This window comes from Hyla sarda, chromosome 6, assembly GCF_029499605.1.
Source record: "Hyla sarda isolate aHylSar1 chromosome 6, aHylSar1.hap1, whole genome shotgun sequence".
Taxonomy (NCBI): Eukaryota; Metazoa; Chordata; class Amphibia; order Anura; family Hylidae; genus Hyla; species Hyla sarda.
In genome coordinates this window covers 141,282,654-141,304,214 of record NC_079194.1, presented here as the reverse complement: position 1 = coordinate 141,304,214, position 21,561 = coordinate 141,282,654, and the positions used below count along the sequence as shown (strand labels likewise).

At 44.1% G+C, this 21,561-nt stretch overlaps 1 protein-coding gene across 2 annotated transcripts in view; it reads left to right on the top strand.

Annotated features, from left to right (window-relative positions):
• Positions 1-19,731, top strand: part of IARS1 (isoleucyl-tRNA synthetase 1) — a 63,978-nt gene extending 44,247 nt beyond the window's left edge. For both annotated transcript variants that reach the window (XM_056525291.1, XM_056525290.1), the window contains exons 14-34: positions 1,638-1,764; positions 12,544-12,617; positions 12,733-12,927; positions 13,007-13,093; positions 13,322-13,405; positions 14,277-14,421; positions 14,907-15,027; positions 15,109-15,200; positions 15,278-15,355; positions 15,576-15,697; positions 15,957-16,059; positions 16,133-16,216; positions 16,442-16,616; positions 16,777-16,892; positions 17,035-17,130; positions 17,715-17,891; positions 17,985-18,096; positions 18,618-18,743; positions 18,829-18,972; positions 19,047-19,178; positions 19,512-19,731. In XM_056525291.1, coding sequence (XP_056381266.1) covers positions 1,638-1,764; positions 12,544-12,617; positions 12,733-12,927; positions 13,007-13,093; positions 13,322-13,405; positions 14,277-14,421; positions 14,907-15,027; positions 15,109-15,200; positions 15,278-15,355; positions 15,576-15,697; positions 15,957-16,059; positions 16,133-16,216; positions 16,442-16,616; positions 16,777-16,892; positions 17,035-17,130; positions 17,715-17,891; positions 17,985-18,096; positions 18,618-18,743; positions 18,829-18,972; positions 19,047-19,178; positions 19,512-19,594 — 2,473 coding nt within the window. In that variant the 3' untranslated portion in view covers positions 19,595-19,731. The remainder of the gene's footprint in view (positions 1-1,637; positions 1,765-12,543; positions 12,618-12,732; positions 12,928-13,006; positions 13,094-13,321; positions 13,406-14,276; positions 14,422-14,906; positions 15,028-15,108; positions 15,201-15,277; positions 15,356-15,575; positions 15,698-15,956; positions 16,060-16,132; positions 16,217-16,441; positions 16,617-16,776; positions 16,893-17,034; positions 17,131-17,714; positions 17,892-17,984; positions 18,097-18,617; positions 18,744-18,828; positions 18,973-19,046; positions 19,179-19,511) is intronic.
• The last annotated feature ends 1,830 nt before the right edge of the window (positions 19,732-21,561 follow it).

Genomic DNA, 21,561 nt, shown 5'->3' with positions numbered 1-21,561 from the left:
TGACCAGAACATGTGTGCTAGGTACATGACCCTGCCACAATCTTAAAGGGGTATTCCGGCTTTATACATGTTATCTTCTATACAAATGCCGGGGCCTGCATCGAGATCATGGGGGTCCCCAGCTGTTGGACCCCTGCAATCATACATCTTATCCCCTATGCTTTTTTTTGCTTTTTTTTTTTTACTATGGCCATTTTGAGTCGTAAATATGAAAAAAAAAAAAAACTGCGGTGCCTCCAGTATCTTGCTCCCGTCCCCAATGTGATCCTCTTCCTGCTTCCCGGGTCCAATATGTGACACTGCAGCCTGCGATTTGCTGAGCTGCAACATGACGTATTGGGCCCTGGAAGTAGGAAGAGGATCTCATCAGGAGACTAAAGCAGGATACTAAAGGCACTGCAGAAGTGCGAGTGGTGAGTAGAGGTTTATGTTTTTTTTCTTTTTACCCTGGCCAGAATCGGCATAGTTTCACTTCATAATCCTTTTGACAAGAAAGCTAAAAAGTGAGGAGAGCAGGAAGTTTTGGGTTAGAATGGCATGACTTTGCCTCATTCTTTACAGCAAAGCTGAAAAGTGGTGTCTGCAATGGCACTGCTCAAAAGTGAGAAAAGCAGAAAGTGTTGCTTTAGAACAGCATGACCCTGCCACATTCTTTACAGCAAAGCTGAAAAGTGAGCAGAGCAGAACTTGCTGATCTGTTGGGATGTTTCAGAACATATTTTTACATTAATAGTCAAGAGAAAGTGAGAAATTAAACACTTGATCTGATTTCACTTTTAACCGCTGTTTTCTTACCCCATCCTGGGCCCTTGTGGGAAATTGAATTAATGAAACTAATTAACGTCTGACACTTCTATCCTGGGGACGTTCCTTCAGTGCCCAGAAAAGAGGGCAGTAGATGTGGTAGGAGGGGGCGCCTGCATTGTTAGCTGTGTGTAGGGCTGCCATGTCCCCATAACCTACTTCCTGCTGCCTTGAGACCTTCTGCTTTACATCTTCTAATTAGTTGTGGAATAAGTTAAAGTCTCCGGAAAACTTTATACACAGAGATGGCAAGCCGGATGCAGGTCCTGGTCCTGCTATAACCGAGCTTTGTGACTATCCCTCCAGGAATAATACTCTTGACTACAGATGGGAGGGGCTGGGGAAGTTCTCAAGCTCTGCATCATCCAGGAATATTCACAGCTCTTTAGATGTCATTGATAAGGTTCTAATGTGTTATGTCTCAATGCATATATTGGAAGCTCAAATCTGCCACATTGATGAACATTGATTTCTGTTATTATTCTTTTGTTGGCTAAAATATTTATTATGTTCAATCTATTGCTTTTGATTAGCCATTTCTTAGTGAAAAGACTGGCTGTAGATGAGGTGAATACGATATATGGAGTTGATATTTTGCTATGTTATCAACCATTTTCAGACATTAGTGAGGCTGATAACAGTGATCTTCAATTGGAAGAGTGACAAGAGTTTGAGAAATCCACCTGCCCTTGATCACTGTTTTATATCACTTGTCTCCAGTGCAGAGAATCTCCAGACTCATTTACATTCCAGACATTAGGTCTCTCTTTGTGATTTATTTATTTTTTTGTTGCAGATGTCGTTCACTGTAAGTTTTCCTCCATCTTTTTTAGGGTTCCAGAGTTTGTAAGAGAAAAGCGTTTTGGGAATTGGCTGAAGGAGGCTCGTGATTGGGCCATATCCAGGAACCGGTATTGGGGGACTCCAATACCACTGTGGGTCAGCGATGACTTTGAGGAGGTTTGTAATGCTTATCAAACTTTCAGCGTTATATCATAGGTAAAGATGGCTGCCCAGCCACAAATTAAGGGCATTCATATCCTGTCTGCAGAGACATAATCAGAAGAGCACACAGTGATTGATGTACAGTTAGAGCTATTGTTGGGACAGTTGCCGAATCGTGTGACATGATGTCACATACAAATGTGAAGGTCCTATAAGTTAGGCATAACCATAGATCAGACTTTTTCAGCACATCCCACAAAAACTAAATCTTAGGATTTTTGAGTCCACTACAGGGTGGGCCATTTATATGGATACACCTTAATAAAATGGGAATGGTTGGAGATATTAACTTCCTGTTTGTGGCACATTAGTATATGTGAGGGGGGAAACTTTTCAAGATGGGTGGTGACCATGGCAGCCATTTTGAAGTCGGCCATTTTGAATCCAACTTTAGTTTTTTCAATAGGAAGAGGGTCATGTGACACATCAAACTTATTGGGAATTTCACAAGAAAAACACTTATGTGCTTGGTTTTAACGTAACTTTATTCTTTCATGAGTTATTTACACATTTCTGACCACTTATAAAATGTGTTCAATGTGCTGCCCATTGTGTTGGATTGTCAATGCAACCCTCTTCTCCCACTCTTCACACACTGATAGCAACACCGCAGGAGAAATGCTAGCACAGGCTTCCAGTATCCATAGTTTCAGGTGCTGCACATCTCGTATCTTCACAGCATAGACAATTGCCTTCAGACGACCCCAAAGATAAAAGTCTAAGGGGCTCAGATTGGGAGACCTTGGGGGCCATTCAACTGGCTCACGATGACCAATCCACTTTACAGGAAAGTGTTCATCTAGGAATGCTCGGACCTGGCATGTTCCCTGAGTTTTTCCAGCAAGATGGTGCACCACCACATTATAGGTGTCAGGTCTGAGCATTCCTAGATGAACAGTTTCCTGGAAAGTGGATTAGACGTCGTGGGCCAGTTGAATGGCCCCCAAGGTCTCCCGATCTGAGCCCCTGAGACTTTTATCTTTGGGGTCATCTGAAGGCAATTGTCTATGCTGTGAAGATACGAGATGTGCAGCACCTGAAACTACGGATACTGGAAGCCTGTGCTAGCATTTCTCCTGCTGTGTTGCTATCAGTGTGTGAAGAGTGGGAGAAGAGGGTTGCATTGACAATCCAACACAATGGGCAGCACATTGAACACATTTTATAAGTGGTCAGAAACATGTAAATAACTCACGAAAGAATAAAGTTACGTTAAAACGAAGCATATCATTGTTTTTCTTGTGAAATTCCCAATAAGTTTGATGTGTCACATGACCCTCTTCCTATTGAAAAAAACTAAAGTTGTATTCAAAATGGCCACCATGGTCACCACCCATCTTGAAAAGTTTTCCCCCTCACATATACTAATGTGCCACAAACAGGAAGTTAATATCACCAACCATTCCCATTTTATTAAGGTGTATCCATATAAATGGCCCACGTTGTACTATTGGAAATGATGATTGCCATTAAAAGATGTACTTGGTCTTTAGGTTGGTTGTGTAAAATCCACTTAAATGCAAGGGCCCAAGCTTTCCCAGCAGAACATGCACAAAGCATCACATTGCCTCTGACAACTTGCCTTCTTTTAGTGCATCCTGTTGCCCTCTCTTTTCCAGGTAAATAATGCACATGCATTGGGCTGCCCGTGTGATTTAAAAATTAATGTTTCGATCAGGCCACCTTTTTTCATTGCTCCAAGGTCCAGTTTTGATGTTCATGTGCCCAATGTTGGTGCTTTCGATAATTGGCAGGACAGCTTTTCCAGATGAACATTGTCCCAAGCATCACACTGCCCCTGTCAGCTTGCCTTCTCTTTATAATTCATCTTGGTACCTTCCCCAGATATGCAATGGACATGCAATCGGTCACCGTATGGTGCAACAGAAATTGTGATTCATCAGACCAGTCCCGTTCTGCTGCTCAGGTTTTCCCATCGTTGATGCTTTCAGTTGTTAAAAGGGGTCAGCATGGGCACTCTGAATGGTTTGTGGCTACACATGAAGCTACTATGCACTGTTTTTTGACACCTTTCTATTATAGGCAGTGGCAACTTTTTCAAAAATCTGTGCTACAATACCTTTTCTGAAGAATCTGTTCAGACAGGCTTGCCTTTGCTCCCTACTTGCATTACTTAGCCTATATATCTAATATTGAATTATGTGGATTTTGGCATTGATCACTGATAAAAGGTGGCCTCATTCTGGACCCCACCTATTACACAGAGATGGCATATTCAAGTAATATTCCATCATCTCATAAGATTAGACAAATTAGATAGATTCCCTATCCCGTGTATTCTCTTACATAGTCACTGTAGCCACTTGGGCACAGGATCTGGGCCCATGTGGTCACCCGGCAGTGATTGACACCCAGATTTCTAGCAAAACAGCCAAGATCCGTTTTAACCTTTTGGTTTCCAAGGTCTAAAGTGATCACAGCATTTAAAGGATTCGACAGAGGCTTGGCTTAATACAGATGACCTAATGCTTTGGACTACTTCAAGTCACTAAGGAAGACAAAATAAAGTTAAATACAATAAAAAAAAAAATGATTCCCCCACAAAAAATAAGAACTTTTTAAGACCTTTTAAAGTGTTCTGCGGTATCTTGCCCCGAAAGTTTTATTTAATCATAGTGAACAAAACGTTTTTGTTTTTTTTCTAGGAGTAGTGCAGTGAAATATAACTTATCCCCTATCCAAAGGACAGATGATAAGTTATAGATCTCAGGGGATCCGACCACTGGCACCCCTCGCGATCTCCTGGATGGGCCCCCCAATCTGCCAGAAGATGGCCATTCCCCTGCAGGAAGCCGCAGCCGACACGCCCCTCCATGTATTTCTATGGGATGCATGTAGGGGGCGTGTTGGCCGCCGCTCTGCGTGGGTTGGCACGTGCCCTTTCAGCAGATCAGGAGATCAGGAGATCGTGGGGGATCTCAGAAGTTGGTCCCCCCCCCCCCCCCCCGAGATCTATCACTTATCCCCTATCCTTTGAATAGGGGATAAGTTATATTGCACTACAGAATTCATTTAATGTTTTTCACCAAATTGGAATGCTGCATTAAGCTCTTTGTTTTTGTATTCTTCTGGGACTATGTGGACCTTATCCCGTCTCCCATTCTTTGCTTGCACATGTGTGTTACACCCTGTTCCAAATGATTATGCAAATTATATTTTTCTCATTTACTTAAATAATTTATGTAAAAGTCAGCATAATTCTCATGTTATCAACTATTAAGAGTAAAATCCAAATTTTATTGAACAAACCTCCTAATAACAGTATTTTTTTTAAACATAATACACTAACAATGCCCTGTTCCAAATTATTACGCACAGTAAGTTTTAAAACACTTTATAGGTTGTAAAGAACTGAAATTTGTCATGTGTTGTGTTTGCAGCATATTTACTTAAATCAAAAGCTATTTCTGTCAAACTTTTAACAACATTTTAACTTTTTAAACATTTTAACAGGTCACGTTACATTTTAACATAGGACCCCTTATTTGGTAGCAGCTTCTCAAGTCTTTTTTCCATTGAACTTGTGAGTTTTTGGACCGTTTCTGCTTGAATTTGTTTGCAAGATGTCAGAATAGCCTCTCAGAGCTGCTGTTTGGATGTAAACTACCTCCCACCCTCATAGATCTTTTGCTTGAGGATGCTCCAAAGGTTCTGAATAGGAATCAGGTCAAGGGAGGATGGGGGCCACACCATGAATTTCTCTCCTTTTAACCCCATAATAACCATTGATGCAGAAGTATTCTTTGCAGCATGAGATGGTGCATTGTCATGCATGAAGATGATTTTATTACCGAAAGCATAGTTCTTCCTTCTGTACCATGGTAGAAAGTGTTCATTCAGAAACTCCACATACTTTGCAGAGGTCATCTTTATACCTTTGGGGACCCTAAAGGGGCCGACCAGCTCTCTTCCCATGATTTCGGCCCAAAACATGACTCCACCACTGCCTTGCTGATGTCGCAGCCTTGTTGGATCAGGTTGTCCTTCCACCAACATCCACTACTCCATCCATCTGGACCATCCAGGGTTGCACGGCACTTTGAAAATTAGTCTTCATGTATTTTTCTGCCCAATGCAGCCATTCCTGCTTGTGTACATTGGTTAGTGGTGACCAAATAGAAGGTTAATACACAATTGCAAGACTCTGGAGGACTCTACACCTTTATGTCCGTGGGACTCCAGAGGCAACAGCAGCTTCAAATATCTGTTTGCTGCTGTTATGGTATTTTGGCAGCTGCTCTCTTGATCTGATGGATCTGGCAGAAATCTTCCTCAATGTGCCTTTATCTGCACAAACCTGTCTGTGCTCTGAATCAGCCACAAATCTCTTAATAGTGCGATGATCACTCTCATGATCATTGTCAAAGGCATTATACTATTTCACTCTTTTTGGCAGCAGAGAGATCCTTCCCTGTATTGCTTGAAAATGGTGCTCTGCTTAATAATGTGGAACTTTAGTAGTTTTTCCTTAAAGGGTACCTTTCATCAAAAACACTTTTGATATATTATAGATTAATGTATGCAAAATAACTTTCCAATTGCATGTTATTAAAACATATGCCATTTTTCATTTTCCACTTTGAAAAAAATGACCACTAGAGGTCTCCCTGCCAGTCCTGGCCGCAAGCCCTTTTTATTGATTTCAGACTCATGCTGGAGTCCTAAATCTCAGACTGCAGCCGGGACACAGACAAGCTCAGCTCTGCTCCCTCCCTGTCTTTCAGTCAGACAGGCAGGAGCCAGCACTGTGCTCATAGCACAGCAGGGCATACTCCTGACTCTTCCTTACTGCATGCCCTCATTCATTTTACTATCTGAGCTCCGATCTCTGCACATTCAGTTGTAAACTGAATCTAACATCCCCTACACACCACTCCCCTTGGTTCAATTGAACCCTTGAGAGGGAAAGAACTGCCTGTAGCACTCATATACAGAATTGTGTTGAGGCACAGATCTGGAGCAGGGTACAAAAATATTTCAGCTACACTGAAAGTTCCCAAGAGTACAGTGGCATCCATAATTCTTGGATGTAAGAAGTTTTGGAACAACTAGAACTGTTCCTAGAGCTGGTTGCCCCTCCAAACTAAGTAATCAGGAATGAAGGGCCTTGGTAAGAGAGGGGAGCAAGAACCCAATGGTCACTCTGGCTGAGCTCCAATGATCCTGTGTGTAGATGTGAGAACTTTCCAGAAATTCAACTGTAACTGCAGAACTCCACCAATCTGGGCTTTATGGCAGAAAAAAAGCCTCGCCTCAGTAATATACACACATTAGAGTTTGAAAAAAAAAAAAACACCTAAAGGATTATCAGACTGAGAAACAAGATTCACTGATCTAATTAAATCAGAATTGAACTTTCTAGCTTCAATTTATTAAGAGTCACGTCTAGAGGAAACCAGGTACTGCTTAAAAAAGCTCAAGAGCACATTTTCCCCCATCTTATACACAGACTTGGGACCATAGTCCAAACACAGGAAGTACAGCCTGGAGGGCTAAGGGGGGCGGTGGGGTGTCCAACCAACAGCATATGGCAGTTAAGTGTGAGAGAAGCTATGATTGGATGAGGCTGGACACCCCCCCCCCCCCTTCAGCACTCCAGGCTGCACTTTCTGTGTTTGGACCCCGGTCCTAAGTCTGTGTATAAGATGGGGGAAAGTGTGCTCTTGAGCTTTTTTAAGCACAAATAAAACATAGAAAACTTCATTTCTTTTTAACAAAGTATGTTAGATATATTTTTTATTTACCATAAGGAGTGCAATAGCAAAAAATTTATTTTAATGAGAGTTACCAGTCTATTGAATGCCTAATTTATCAAAAGTCCCACGGCTCTTGATAAATTCTGCGCACGGACTTTGGAATGTACGGTTTAGACTGTATTGAAACATTTCAGCCTACTTTCGCCTGATATGAAAAGTCGCTATTGATAAACACGGCACCAATGCATTTTTTCCATCTAAAATAGCCTAGAATTCATCATGGACTAAAAATCCACTAAAGCAAAAGTAGCGAAAAAGTTGCACGTATTTAGACTGCAACGTTCTGTACTTCAATTTTAGACTGGAAAACCAGTCTGAATCTTTTGATAAATCTCCCCCAATGACCCTAAGCAACACAGCCAAAACACAGGAGTGGCTTAGGGACAACTATTTGATTGTCCTTATGTGATTCAGCCAAAACACTGACTTAAACCCAATCGAACATCTCTGAAGAGACCTGAGAATGGCTGTCCACCAAGGGTCCCCAAGCAACTTGACAGCTAGACGGGATTTGCAAAGAAGAATGGCAGAAAATGCTGTGCAAACCTTGTAGCATGACACCAACAAGACTGGAGGCTGTAATCGCTACCAAAGATGCTTCGTCTAAGTACTGAGTAGAGGGTCCAAATACTTCTGTAAATGCAATATTTTAGTTTATCTTCTCTTTTATGAATTAGCATAGATTTCTAACATTTTGTCTTCTCTTTGTCATTATGAGGTATTGAGTGCAGACTATTGGGGGGAAAACATAATTTCTCTTGCGTCTTATTGGGGAACACAGGTACCATTGGTATAGGCTGCTGCTACTAGGATGCTGACACTAAGAATAAAAAAGGACTCTGCACCACCCAGCAGGCTATACATGCCCACTGGCATCAGTTTTAGCTTAGTGTCAGTAGGTAGCAGACACGAGTCCATTCCTCCACCATCAGTCTGTCCCGCACTCTGTTATTTATTATTCATTCTCTGCTTGCTGCTGAGCCCATCGTGCCTTGGGTTGTTTTCCTCTGCCAGTCATTTGCAGATTTGGTAAAATTTTTAGTCAATGGCAGCCTTCCTGGGCCACCTACCCTTCTGCCTGGTCTCTCCTGGGTCCCCCTCAGGTATTCCATGGTGTCTGCTGTCAGAGAAACCTTTCATATCGTGGATCCTCAGGATTTGGACCCTTCAGATGAGATTATATTCAGTAGGACCTCCAGACATGTACACAAAACCTTTCATAACCCAAAGGAGTTCGAATAGCTGTTTAAGGCATAGAATTCTAATAAGTTCTTTCCAAATCCTGTTCTGTATGGCAGTTCTGGCCGCTGGTAAGTGCTTTCCAAAACCAAACACATAGGTGCCCTTTCTCGGTCAGCTCCATTGGGGGACACAGAGACCGTGGGGTATATCTTGCTGCCACTATATGCTGACACTAGGCATACAAAAAGAAGTTGGCTCCTCCTGGCAGGATATACGCCACCTACTGACTCTGAGCTAATCAGTTTTAGCTTAGTGTCAGTAGGAGGCAGACAAAGGTCTGGAGTTCTCCAGACCTGGTCTTCTTTTTTTATTTTCTAGCAAGGGCCTGTAATTAGGCTTTTCTCTCCTTTTCTTTTCTGGTTTTTAGGTGAGGGGTTCAGGAGCATGGCGCTACCTGTGCCCCCCATATGCGGCTAAGGGGCACATGGCATGCAATATGAACCATTAACCCCATCCTGCTAACGGCCAGCACCTGGGGTTGCACCTTGGGTCCAGGTCCCCCTATCTTCCCTGCTTGTCCCGCTGTCTCAGCCTGATATGATGCAGATGACCATAGCTGGCTGAAGACATCTTAGGTGCGTATGGCTGTATGCAGGGTGAGTATATTCCTCATATTCCTTATATTGCCCGGTGGTTCCACTGAATCTACCTGCTCCACCACGCGCACTATGCCTCCTGTACTTTCTTGGTTGCCTCCCTTTCCCAGTCGATTTCCTATCTGGCTAGGGTCTCCAGGACAGTGTTTTTGGCCTTGGAGCGGTCTTCCCTGGGCTCTTGCCCCAGGGAGTCCAGCTCAGTTTCTTCTGACCCCCACTTCCAGCGCTCTCACAAGCGTTTTCTCCTGAGCCACGCAATCGGGATAGCCATTCTTCACGTAGATCTCAGTTCTCTTCCCAGCTCATCAGCAGTGCCCCCGCTCTAGGAGCTGCTCCCCCGGTGATCTTCCCAGGTCTCAGAATCACCGTTCCAGGTCCAATACGCCTCAGTCTAAAGTGACCTCCTCATGCTCCCACTCTCCAGGGGAATTAGCGGATGACATGTCAGACGCCACCTCTGATCAAGAGGAGCACTCTGCCGTGTCTGATATGGTGGACAGTTTGGTGTCAGCCATCAGGGACATGTTTAATCTAGAGGACCCAAGAGCTTCGGATCCTGATCTGGAAGTTTTTTTGCCACTCTCGTCGTTCCCCCAAGGCTTAAAGCTCTCATGCGGAATTTGACGCTTTGCTAGATGCGACTTGGAAGCATTTGGATAAACGGTTTCAGAGGACCAAGCAGATGCAAGCTTAGTTTCCCTTCCCTCAGGATCGGATTTCCAAGTGGATGATGCCGCTGGCCATCCAAGTCGACTACTCTGCCTCTGGTGGATGCAGCGTCCTTTAAGGATCCAGCGGACAAGAAGATCGAGAACTTGGCAAAGTTTTCCTTTGAAGTGGCAGGTTTGTTCTTGTTACCTACCTTTGCTTCTGCCTTGGTGTGTCCAAGGCTGTCTCGGTTTGGGCATCTCAGCTACACCAAGGCATCCTGTCAGGCGCTCCTCGGGAGGACTTAACGGATCTAGCTCCTCCACTCTCTCAGGCCGGGGACTTCCTCTGTTCGGCTGCTTTAGAGTCCACACGATGTACGGCCTTTGCCTAAGGTAACTTGGTTGCGATTCATCGCTCCTTGTGGCTGAAGGCGTGGGATGCAGATGCTGCTTCGAAGAAATCTCTGACTGAGTTGCCCTTCTCAAGTTCTCAGCTTTTTGGGAAACAGCTAGATGAGATCTTTTCAAAGCTACCGGAGGTAAATGGTCCTTTGCATCGGGTTGCCCTCCCAAGTGCACAAAGCCCCTTCCTTCAAGGCACGTCCTTCCTGGAAGTCAGACAACCGTGCTGGCGGTTTCTCGGTCAAGTCCGGAAACCACACTTCTTGAAGGGACGCCCCCACCCGTATCCTCTTCTTGGGTGGGAGAGTCTGTCTCTTTTTCTGGACATTTGGCTTGTGCATTTTCAGGACTCCGGGGTTCGGGATGTCATATCCGATGGTTACTGGATAGAGTTTGCTTCCTTTCCCCGGGACCGGTTCTTCCGATCCCGCCCTCCTCGTTCCCCTTCTTTGACGGCTGCCTTTCAGGTCGCTTTAAGTACCATCCTTGCTCAGGGAGTGATTGTTCCAGTTCCTCCAGGGGAGCATTCCAATGTTTGTAGTCCCCAAGAAAGGGGGCTCTGCTTGCACCATTCTGGGCCTCAAGTTGCTCAACCGCCACTTGCGGCTACGCGACTTTCTCATGGAGTCCCTTCACTCTATGGTCGCGTCCATGGATCAGGGGGAGTTTCTTTCCTCAGGGGATGTGCAGATAGGCATCCTGGATATCCACATTTTCCCCACCCATCAGCGATTCCTCCGCTTTGCTGTTCCGTCAGGTCACTTCCAGTTCGTGGCTCTTCCCTTTGGCCTGGCAATGGCTCCCAGGGTTTTCACCATAGTCATAGTGGCGGTGATTGCCATTTGATTTTGGGCTCGGGGATCTCGATCCTCCCTTACGTGGATGACCTTTTGATCAAAGCTCAGTCCTGGTCCCCAAACTTCATCTCACTGTGCAGACTCGGTCTGCCTCCGGTTAGATGATCAACCGGAAAAAGTCCCACCGTTCTTCCACTCAGTCTCTCATCTTTCTGGGTCACGTCTTAGACACGGCAGCTGCCCGTGTTAGTCTTCCGCTGGCCAAGCGGCGCTCCCTGTCGGAGGGTGTTCGACAACTACGGCGCCCCTCTCCTGTTCCGAATAGCTTCTGCATGGGGGTGCTGGGCCAAATGGTGGTGGCCATGGAGGCGGTTCCCTTTGCCCAGTTCCGCTATTGCCCTCTCCAGCTGACCATCTTGGTCAGCCTCCTAGTATCCGCAGCCTATGCCCATGGTACCTGTGTCCCCGAATGAAGGCTAGAAGAAAGACATTTTCCTGTAAGTAAAAAAAATATATTTTTATTTTAGCAAACGGCCACAACATAAGATGTGAAAAAAGTGAAAGGGTCTTAAAGCGCAACTGTCATGAGTTTTTAGCCCCCCCAAGACTGCTACAATGTTGTTACAGATGTCCATAACGTGAGTGTAACCATACCTTTATCGCTTTTCCTCCTTTTTTTATAACTTATAAAATACATTTATCCAGCGGTCAGGCACAGTCGGATAGGCATTGCTTGGGGTTCGCAAAGCCCCGCCACGCCTAACCCCCCCCCCCTTCAGCGCTGGTACCGCTGTGTAGTAAGAAGCCCCTCCCTTCCTCTGGTACTGCACCTGCGCAATGAGCGCATAGGCACCGGGAGCAAGCGCTGGCTCTGTCAATGCAGGGTGGTGGTGCGTGCACGTCAGTAGGGGTGCATGCACTGTGGATGCGCTGTGTCTTACTACACATCAATCCCAGCGCTGAAAGGAGAGGATAGACGTAGCGGTGGCGGGGCTTTGCGAACCCCAAGCCATGCCTATCCGACTGTGCCTTACCGCCAGATAAAAAATTTTATAAGTTATAAAAGGAGGAGGAAAAGCGATAAAGGTATGGTTACACTCACGGTATGGACATCTGTAACAACATTGTAGTAGTCTGGGGGGCTAAAAAGTCATGACAGTTGCGCTTTAAGACTTTTCAAATGCATTGTAGATGTAGTGGGTAGCATATCGTTCTTGGGACCCCAAAGTCTTTGTCATGATAGTAAATGTGCCTGCTTGTCTTCTTTCAGGTTGTATGTGTGGGGTCCTTGGCGGAACTCGAAGAGCTTACTGGAGTTAAAACCACAGATCTGCACCGTGAAAAGTGAGTACTTTCATATGAAATTACTCTGAGTGCCCTCCACAGAGATGGTAGTGAAGTGTTCAGTACTGTTGTGCAGTGGCCCATACATAATAAAGAAAATGGTGCATCTTTTCAGTGTGGATCACATAACTATCCCATCTCGCTGTGGGAAAGGTGTCCTGCGCAGGGTCACTGAAGTGTTTGACTGCTGGTTTGAAAGCGGCAGCATGCCCTATGCTCAGGTGCACTACCCGTTCGAGAACAAAAGGGAGTTTGAAGACTCATTCCCAGCTGATTTCATTGCTGAAGGAATTGACCAGACTCGAGGCTGGTGAGTAGAAGGCAGGAAGGCAGCCTGGTGTGAATGTATCATGAAGCCATAATTTATGTAATGCTATGTTCCTTTTTAGGTTCTACACCCTCCTGGTCCTCTCCAGTGCTCTTTTTGGTCAACCACCATTCAAGAATGTCATAGTCAATGGGCTGGTCCTCGCCAGGTATTTACATCAACTTATAATTTGTACTTTATTACTCTATGGCTACTCTGAGTGTGCCTCTTGATTTTGTTGGCTTTATTAGAAATGATAAATTTTGATTGATTGTATTAAATGAAGGGTCTGTAAATATTGTGGTATTTGCATTGACTAGCCTTAGTACCCTTGGTCCATTATTCCCGATATTCTAACTGTGCTTTATATTTACTATGGTATTTTTTTCTGTGACAGTGATGGTCAAAAAATGAGTAAGAGTAAAAAGAATTATCCAGACCCCATGCACGTGATTAACAACTATGGAGCAGATGCCCTCAGGTAAGATGCTACATGCTCTTGGTATATGCCCTGCTTAACCTCACTGAACACAAGGCAGATACTGCTACATAATAATGTAGTCCTCCCCAGTAACTATTCATTATACAGCCGGGTACCAGTCTGGAAGCTGTGTATATACGGTCTGCCCATCTGTTTCCCCATGACTACCCCTGTTCATGTTTGGATTGTGAAATTAGCAGATTTCCCCAGTGTCCTTTATCCTTCACACATTCTTGCCGAGTCCTGGCATAAAGTGTTTGTATTTGAGACGTGGCAGTATAAGCTCGCCATTAAAGGGAACCAATCAGTAGATTTTAGCATATATAATGCTTGGCAATGCGTTATATATGCTAAAATCATTATCCTCACCATCCTCGGGGGACGTTTGTGCCACCAGGGATGGTGAAGATAATAAGTTATAAAGTCCCCTGGGCGGGGGACTTCCACTTACCAGCTCCGTTAGCTGCGGCCGTGGCCCCGACGGCTTGAATGACGGCTCACCTCACCACTCTGCTCCGTCTGCTTAGGGAGCAGAACAATGAAGTGAGCCATCATTCAAGCCGTCGGGACGGGGCCATAGCCGCAGCGAACGGGCCGGGGGGACTTTATAACTTAATATCTTCACCATCCCTTGGGGCACAGTTGTCTCCCGGTGATGGTGAGGATATTGATTTTAACATATATAACGCATTATATATGCTAAAATCTACTGATTGGTTTCCTTTAAAGGCCATCATGTATGGTTATCTGACTCACCATTTAGAGAGAGCCTGGACAGAGTGATATGGCATTGATATATATCAGAAGCTGTTGCTGCAGGGATTCAGATAAAATTGTATTTATGTACATGTTTATGACTCTTTTTTTTCAGGTTATATTTGATTAATTCTCCAGTTGTGAGAGCAGAAAACCTACGCTTTAAAGAAGAAGGGGTCCGTGATATTCTAAAAGATGTCTTCTTACCGTGGTACAATGCTTTCCGCTTCCTGATGCAAAATATTTATCGGCTGCATAAGGTATATGTAACGTGTTTATGTCATTCTTGTTTCTCACCTATATGTTAGCATAAAGCTGTATACCAGTCTGGAAATCTACTGATCTGGTCTCAGAGGCTTTGTCATAGAACCCCCACTAATGTACGGAGATCAGAGAGGTCAACACAAAAGAAGTTCCCATTAATGTAGAGGATTAAGAGCAACAGAAATACCTAGATATGTAGATCGGTCAGGTCAGCAGAGGTTTCCACTAATGTACATGGGGCAGGTCAGCAGAAGTTTCCACTAATATGTAACGTTTCAGGGCTAGCAGAAACCACTTCAGTTATGTTGTACAAATGTTGGCCCTGCTTAGCCTTTTTTTTGTTGCAGAACGCTGCAATGTTTTTTTGTTTTTTTTTTGTTTTTTTTTTGTTATTATTTTTTTATGTGGCTCCGCCTGTCTGAGCCTCAGGTTTCTCATCTGCTATCACTTTAGTAATCACTACTGTGCTTTGTGTTTCCAGGAGGAGGGTGTCCAGTTTCTGTATAATGAGAGTTCAGCAAAACCAAGCAGCAACATCATGGACAAGTGGATTCTGTCCTTCACCCAATCTCTAATCCAGTTCTTCAAAGCAGAGATGACAGGTGCCTGGTGATGGGGTTGGGAATTTAATTTGTCCATGTTCAGTTGTGTATGGGGTTTCATGACTTTGCTCTTCTGTTTAGCTTACAGACTTTACACTGTGGTTCCCAGACTTGTGCGTTTTGTTGATATGCTGACCAACTGGTATGTTCGTATGAACCGCCGACGGCTGAAGGTGAGAACTCACTGGAGACATTTTTGTGTTTATCTGCTATGCTATGTCCACATCTCCAATTTTCTTTACTGTTCCAGGGTGAGAGTGGCACAGATGACTGTCTGATGGCCTTAGAAACCTTGTTCAGCGTCCTATTCGCCATGTGCAGACTGATGGTAAGATGGTACCAATGGATCTCTTTTTTAATATTATTGCTAAAGTTTACCAGCAATCCCATTAAGACTGTTTTTTCCTTTAAGCAAGCATCGAAAGTGCAAGATATGTGAATGTCTTCTTCTAAACTTGGTATCATGTGAATCAATAGAAAAGTAACTGGACAGTGTGGCAACTGCTGGTAACCACTGTCATAAATAACTGGCTCTTTTATCTCTTTAGGCTCCTTTCACCCCTTTCATCACAGAAATGATGTATCAGAAACTGAAACAGCTTATAGACCCAACATCTGTGCAGGAGAAGGACTCGCAGAGTATCCATTACCTGATGCTTCCTCCTGTCCGGTAATCATAACCAGATTATTACAGCGTTTTCCTCATTTCATACCTTCTATCTTTTCCTTGCCCTTATTTTACTTTCTCTAAATAGAACGAATGGTAATGGTCACTCTTCAGCCATTAGGGTGGAGATGTCATAAGTAGCCATTTCTGGTTTTGTGATCCTAGTAGTAGAAGTTAGTAGTAAGAGGAGTAGTAGTTGATGTGATCTGCTCTTTAAGTGTCTAGTTACCACTCAGATTGTTTGGTACTGTTTTTGACTTAGGGAGAATTTAATTGATAAGAAGATTGAGAATGCGGTTTCTCGGATGCAATCTATCATTGAACTGGGCAGGGTGATTCGTGACCGGAAGACTTTGCCTATAAAGGTTGGTCCATTACATAAGAATTGTATAATCAAGTGACCATGCTGCGTCTTACATTTAGTTTTTTCTCTCAAAGTATCCACTGAAGGAAGTAATTGTAATCCATCAGGAAGCAGAGGCCCTTGAAGACATTAAGTCATTGGAGAAATATATACTTGAGGTGAGGTTTAACATTGTAGTGGATTCTTTTCATTCTAATGTTTTCATCCTAACTCCCATCTGATGATTACCAAGTAGTATATCTGCTTTTGTTTTCTCACATTTCGGAATTACTCTCAGGACTGTAAGAAATGTGGGTGCCATGATCCAAATATGGGGGTCTGGGGGGGGGGGTTTCTGATCTTCTGCTTTGTAAAATAAGATGTTTTCATCTTGTTTCTTGCAGGAACTGAATGTCAGAAGAGTAACTGTTTCTACAGATAAAAACAAATATGGAATTCGTCTAAGGGCAGAGCCAGATCACATGGTGCTTGGGAAACGTCTAAAAGGAGCATTCAAGTCTATCATGGCTGCTATCAAAGAGTTGAGGAGTGAGCAGCTAGAAGAGTTTCAAAAAACTGGTGCGCACTGGGCGATAACTTCATATGTGGTTGTTTGGCTGTTTCTGTTAGACACCTACCATTCTTCAATCCTTACCTGTTGCCTTCTAGAAGCCTTATGCAGTATTAAGGCATCTGCAGGGCCTAACATTTCTACATTTCTCTTACTGTTTTTTTGTAGGCTCTATAATGGTAGAAGGACATGAGTTACATGAGGAGGACGTACGCCTGCTCTACACTTTTGATCAAGGTGCAGGTGGCAGTAGCGCTCAATTTGAGGCTCATTCTGATGCTCAGGTAAGTCAAAGAAATTAAATTAGAACAACTGTACCTTGTCCTTTAACAGAGGCTGACAGATGTGAACTGCAGTAGTGGAGAGCTGTGAAATATTTGGATACAATCCAGGCCTTGAGAAATGCTCCATGTGATTCTTTCACAGGTCTTAGTATTACTTGATGTCACTCCAGACCAGGCCATGGTAGATGAAGGAGTCGCCAGAGAGGTTATTAATCGCATTCAGAAGTTACGGAAAAAGGTGACTGTCCCTGCAGGGTAGTTATAAAGTGTTTAATTATATTATAGAGGCCTGTCTCCAACTGTGCATACAGGGGTATTCTGGAGGGGGAAAAAAACTATGTTTTCAAATTAGCTGGTGAGAGAGATACAGATTTGCAAGTTACTTTTTTTTTTTTTAATAAAATCTCAAAACTTCCAATATTTATCAGCTGCTGTATGCCCTGGAGAAAGTCATGTAGTCTTTCCAGTGGGACACTGTGCTCCCTGCTGCCATCTGAGTCCCTGTCAGGAATTGTCCCTGCTCTGGAGTGTTCCCGATACAGACAGAGATGGCAGCAGGGAGCACCGCATCTGACTGAAAACACTAAACGTCTTCCAGGGCATAAAGCATCAGTTAATAAAAAATTTTAAAAAATTCCCCTCTAACTCCTTAAACTTGCCTTCTTCACTGATCAATGGTTTATACTACTGTGCTCAGAAGTCTCAGTAATGGCAGCTATATGTTTGGTTTTAGATGAGCTGGTGTGCATGTTTCCCTTGTGCTGAAGTTGATGATCCAAAATATCTGAGTAATTTACTTGTTTTCTCTTCCTTTTACCACAGGGAAACTTGGTTCCAACTGATGAGATAACTATTTACTACCAGGTGAACCCGCAGGGAGATTACCTGCAGTCTGTCATTCAGGGGCACACAGATTTCATTTTGGCCACTGTAAAATCGCCTCTTATTCCATATCCAGTTCCTCCCTTGTCCAGCATTATAATAAAAGAGAAGACACAGGTGAGTAGTACAGGGAATAGCCTAAACTGTCCATAAGTGCACTAGCTGTAGACCTTTCACATGCACACATTTACACTGAATCTTTTTGTTCAGCTGAAAGGGTCTGATCTGGAGCTCACACTAGTCAAAGGTTCCTCTCAAACCATGGATGGTCCAGCCTGCGCCTATGTCAAGCTGCATATAGCTGTTAACAGCGCAGAACAAAGTAAGACAGGGACCTCTCACCTGTATTGTTTTCCTTATAATGTTCTCATTGTGCAGGTCTCAGGATTACAATTCCCAGCATGCCCTGCCACCAGCAACATCTATTGCATGCTGCTTAGGGGAAAGAGTCATTGCTGAAACTTGTAAAAAGGTCATAAATTGACCAGGTTCATCTACAGAACGGTTATTGATCCCCTTAAAGGTAGAACATGGAGATGTGTCAGGAGGATCAGAATGGACAGTAAATATTGCACAACAGTCAGTAATGTTGGGTAGAGCAGATATCCGTGTCTATACAGTTGCTAGGCATGTTTTGGAGATACTATAGCTCATTGTGATCTTAGCTTCTGTATTTGGTAGAGAGTTTTACTTCATTTTTATGTTCTATGGTAAATCTGCCACGTTGATGGCTTTGTCCCCACGATGTGTTTGTTGCTATGCACCTTCAGAAAGTAAAACCCAGTTCACGTTTAACACTGTTGACTGACTATTTTTTTAATTCATTTATTTACTCTTTTGTAGGTGGGTTCTTCTTGCTGGAGAACCCAAAAGGAACCACCATTTCCAGCTTGTCTGAACTAAAAGTTGCAGTTTCCAGTATTTTTCAGCTGAAGACTGTGCATCTTTCAGTATATGATGGAAACAAAGGTATTGTCATGTGAATGTCCCTCCTTTACCTCTTGCATAATCCATTCTCAATGCTGTTATACTTATACTAAATATCCCTCCATAGAATTGGCCAGCGATGTCAACCTCTTGAGTTTCAATGGAAAGAACCTGTATATTACCTCTGGAATTGCCCCAGTTGTGCCACATCATGGAGGCCAGCTGGACTGCCAGTATGTCAACCTGAGACTGCTGAGCACCGAGACACAAGGTACATAAGTGTCACGGCAGTGGTGTGTTTATTGAAGGAGCATAGGCTGACTAACTGCCTTTTTGTCTTATCAGGAACACTTTTACTACAAAACCCAGTTGGCCAAAATGCCTTGAACTATCAGGGCCTGTACCATGAGGTGGCCAGAGTGTTTGGGTTGAGGAGCCGGCGGTTCCGATTGTATCTTGATGCAACAATGAGTGGAGGTAAGAGAAGCCTGTGAGGATGACTTGGGGAATCACAAGGATTGCACTGCCTTTGCCCATTTTGCCATAAGTTTCTACAAAGTAGAATGGAAAGTTTACCAGCAGCTGGAATAAACTTGTATGTGAATAGCCATTTATGCAAGCACAATGTCTGTGTGGTAGCCTGTGCCTTATATAATGTCAGGGTCTTGTGTTCAGCATTGTGTCTAGGGATTAGGGAAGCAGACAGAGAAAACATGCAGACCACATTAGCCAAATCTTAAAATAAAACAATTTGTCTAGTTGTAGCCACTCACTAATAACATAATTGATCTGTTCATCTCCTTTGCACAGAGGTGACCCAGGGCAAAGCACTGCCTGACCTTCATACAAAGACACTGTATGTTCATGTGCTCCCAACAACTGCTGAGTGTTAACAGAGCAGCTGCCTGACCTGTGTAAAGAAGGATCCTGCTCAAATCCCAGCAATTCTGTCTCTATTTATTACTTGATGTGACTGCCTTCTATGTATTTTGGCAAATTCAGAGACTAAAAATAAAATTATACTTTTTTTGAGTTTTCGTTTGTATGTGCTTCTTCAGAAGATCTGTAGCATGATTTTGATTCATTCTTTTACTGATGTAAAAAGTACACCCATGTCAATTTTCCTATGTTATTTCTCGAGCACTTCATTGGGGGACACAGGACCATTGGTATATGCTGCTTACCGCTAGGAGGCTTAAACTAGGCAAAAAGCAAAACAAAGTCTGCTCCTTTCAGCAGAATATACCTGCCTCCTGGCTCTGAGCAACTCAGTTTTAGCTTAGTGTCAGCAGGAGGCAGAAACAGACACATTGTTTTCTCTAGCATAGTGCGACTGGAGCACGGCGCTGCTTGATCCCCCACCTGCGAGCTAAGGGCACGGTACATTGCTGGATGGGCCGTTAACCCCTCCTCGCCAGCAACCAGTACCTGGTGGTGTACCTGGGTTCACCGGCTCTGAACGGTGACTTGCGCATAGTCGCGGCTGGGCATGAGGAGCTCCTGGCCGCTGCGACTCTTCTCCTGGCAGCGCTTCTGTTCTGCACTACGCGGACAGGGGCCTTCTTCCTTTCGGCCCGTGCCGCGGTCGGCTCTCTAATTGAGCCCGTGGCTTGGGCCTAACCATAACTCCGCCCCCTTTTTTCTTCTGCGCCGTACCACACGCCTGGAATCATGTGACCCCCTCCTCCCCCCGCCTCTCTTCTCAGCGCATGCTCCTGGAGCAGGCTGTAGCCTGTCATATGAGAGTGCGTGCTGCAGGGGGCTGCTTCCCTCCTCCCCCCACCGCATGCTCTCTATGCATTGTCAATGGGAGCGCCGGAGATACTTGAGTGCTTTTCTGAGATTCTTATCCCCTGTGGATAGGATATAGATTATTTTTATTTTTATTTGAAAACTCCTTTAAGGGGGTAGTACTGAACACTGTAATGCTAAGGGGCCATCTAAATCTCATTATCACCACTCCACAGAAGGAAGTGACAGATATTAGTTTAATTATTGTACAATCTGTGTATTAGGGGCCAATTCACATGACATTGTATACGCATGTTGCACTAAAACATTTGGTCTACTGTGCTGCTCGGACAATATATGCATTCCGAAAATTTGCTCATCCCATTAAATTCACTGGACCCACCGGTAGCATGTTTTGAGATACATCAGCAAACCTTTTTGACAGGGTGCCTGTGGCCAAACTATGCTATGAATTGCCCTAACACATGAATTTTATAATAAGTTCACTGCACTCCTGGGGTTTACATCCAGGTTGTGACATTTCGGAAACGCTCCATTTTATTTTCTTCAGTCATTCCTTGTTGCAGTTTCTGGAATGTTATGGCTTCTCGATTTATCTTCTCGATCCAGGCCTCATTGCAGCAACAAGTGCTCCTGGTGGAACAACAGTTTCTAAGTGACCCTTCTGACCTGGCTAGAGATAATTGGCAGTCCTTGCAGACTCTGTTAGACTCACATTTGTTGCAGATGGCAGATAACAAGCGCTTCTTTCAACAGCAGCACTATTTTGAGAGTGGCGAGAGTACGGTTTGCTTGCTGGCCCGTACTGTTAGGGCCCAGCAGGGATCTGTTTCTATTCCTGACCTCTGTGATAGTGCCGGGACTGTTGTCCAGGATGATGCGGACATTTTGGATGTCTTGGTTTCCTTTTATTCGGAGACGTATTTCTTAAAGTTGACACACAATCTGGTTGCTATTGATCAGTTTGTTTCCGGTATCTCGCTCCTGGCGCTGTCACAGATCCAAAGGGACCTTCTAGATGAGCCTGTTACTTTTGAGGAATTTGTGTGTGTATGGGGGCCTTGCCTTCTGAGAAGTCACTGGGTGTTGATCGGCTCCCTAATGAGTA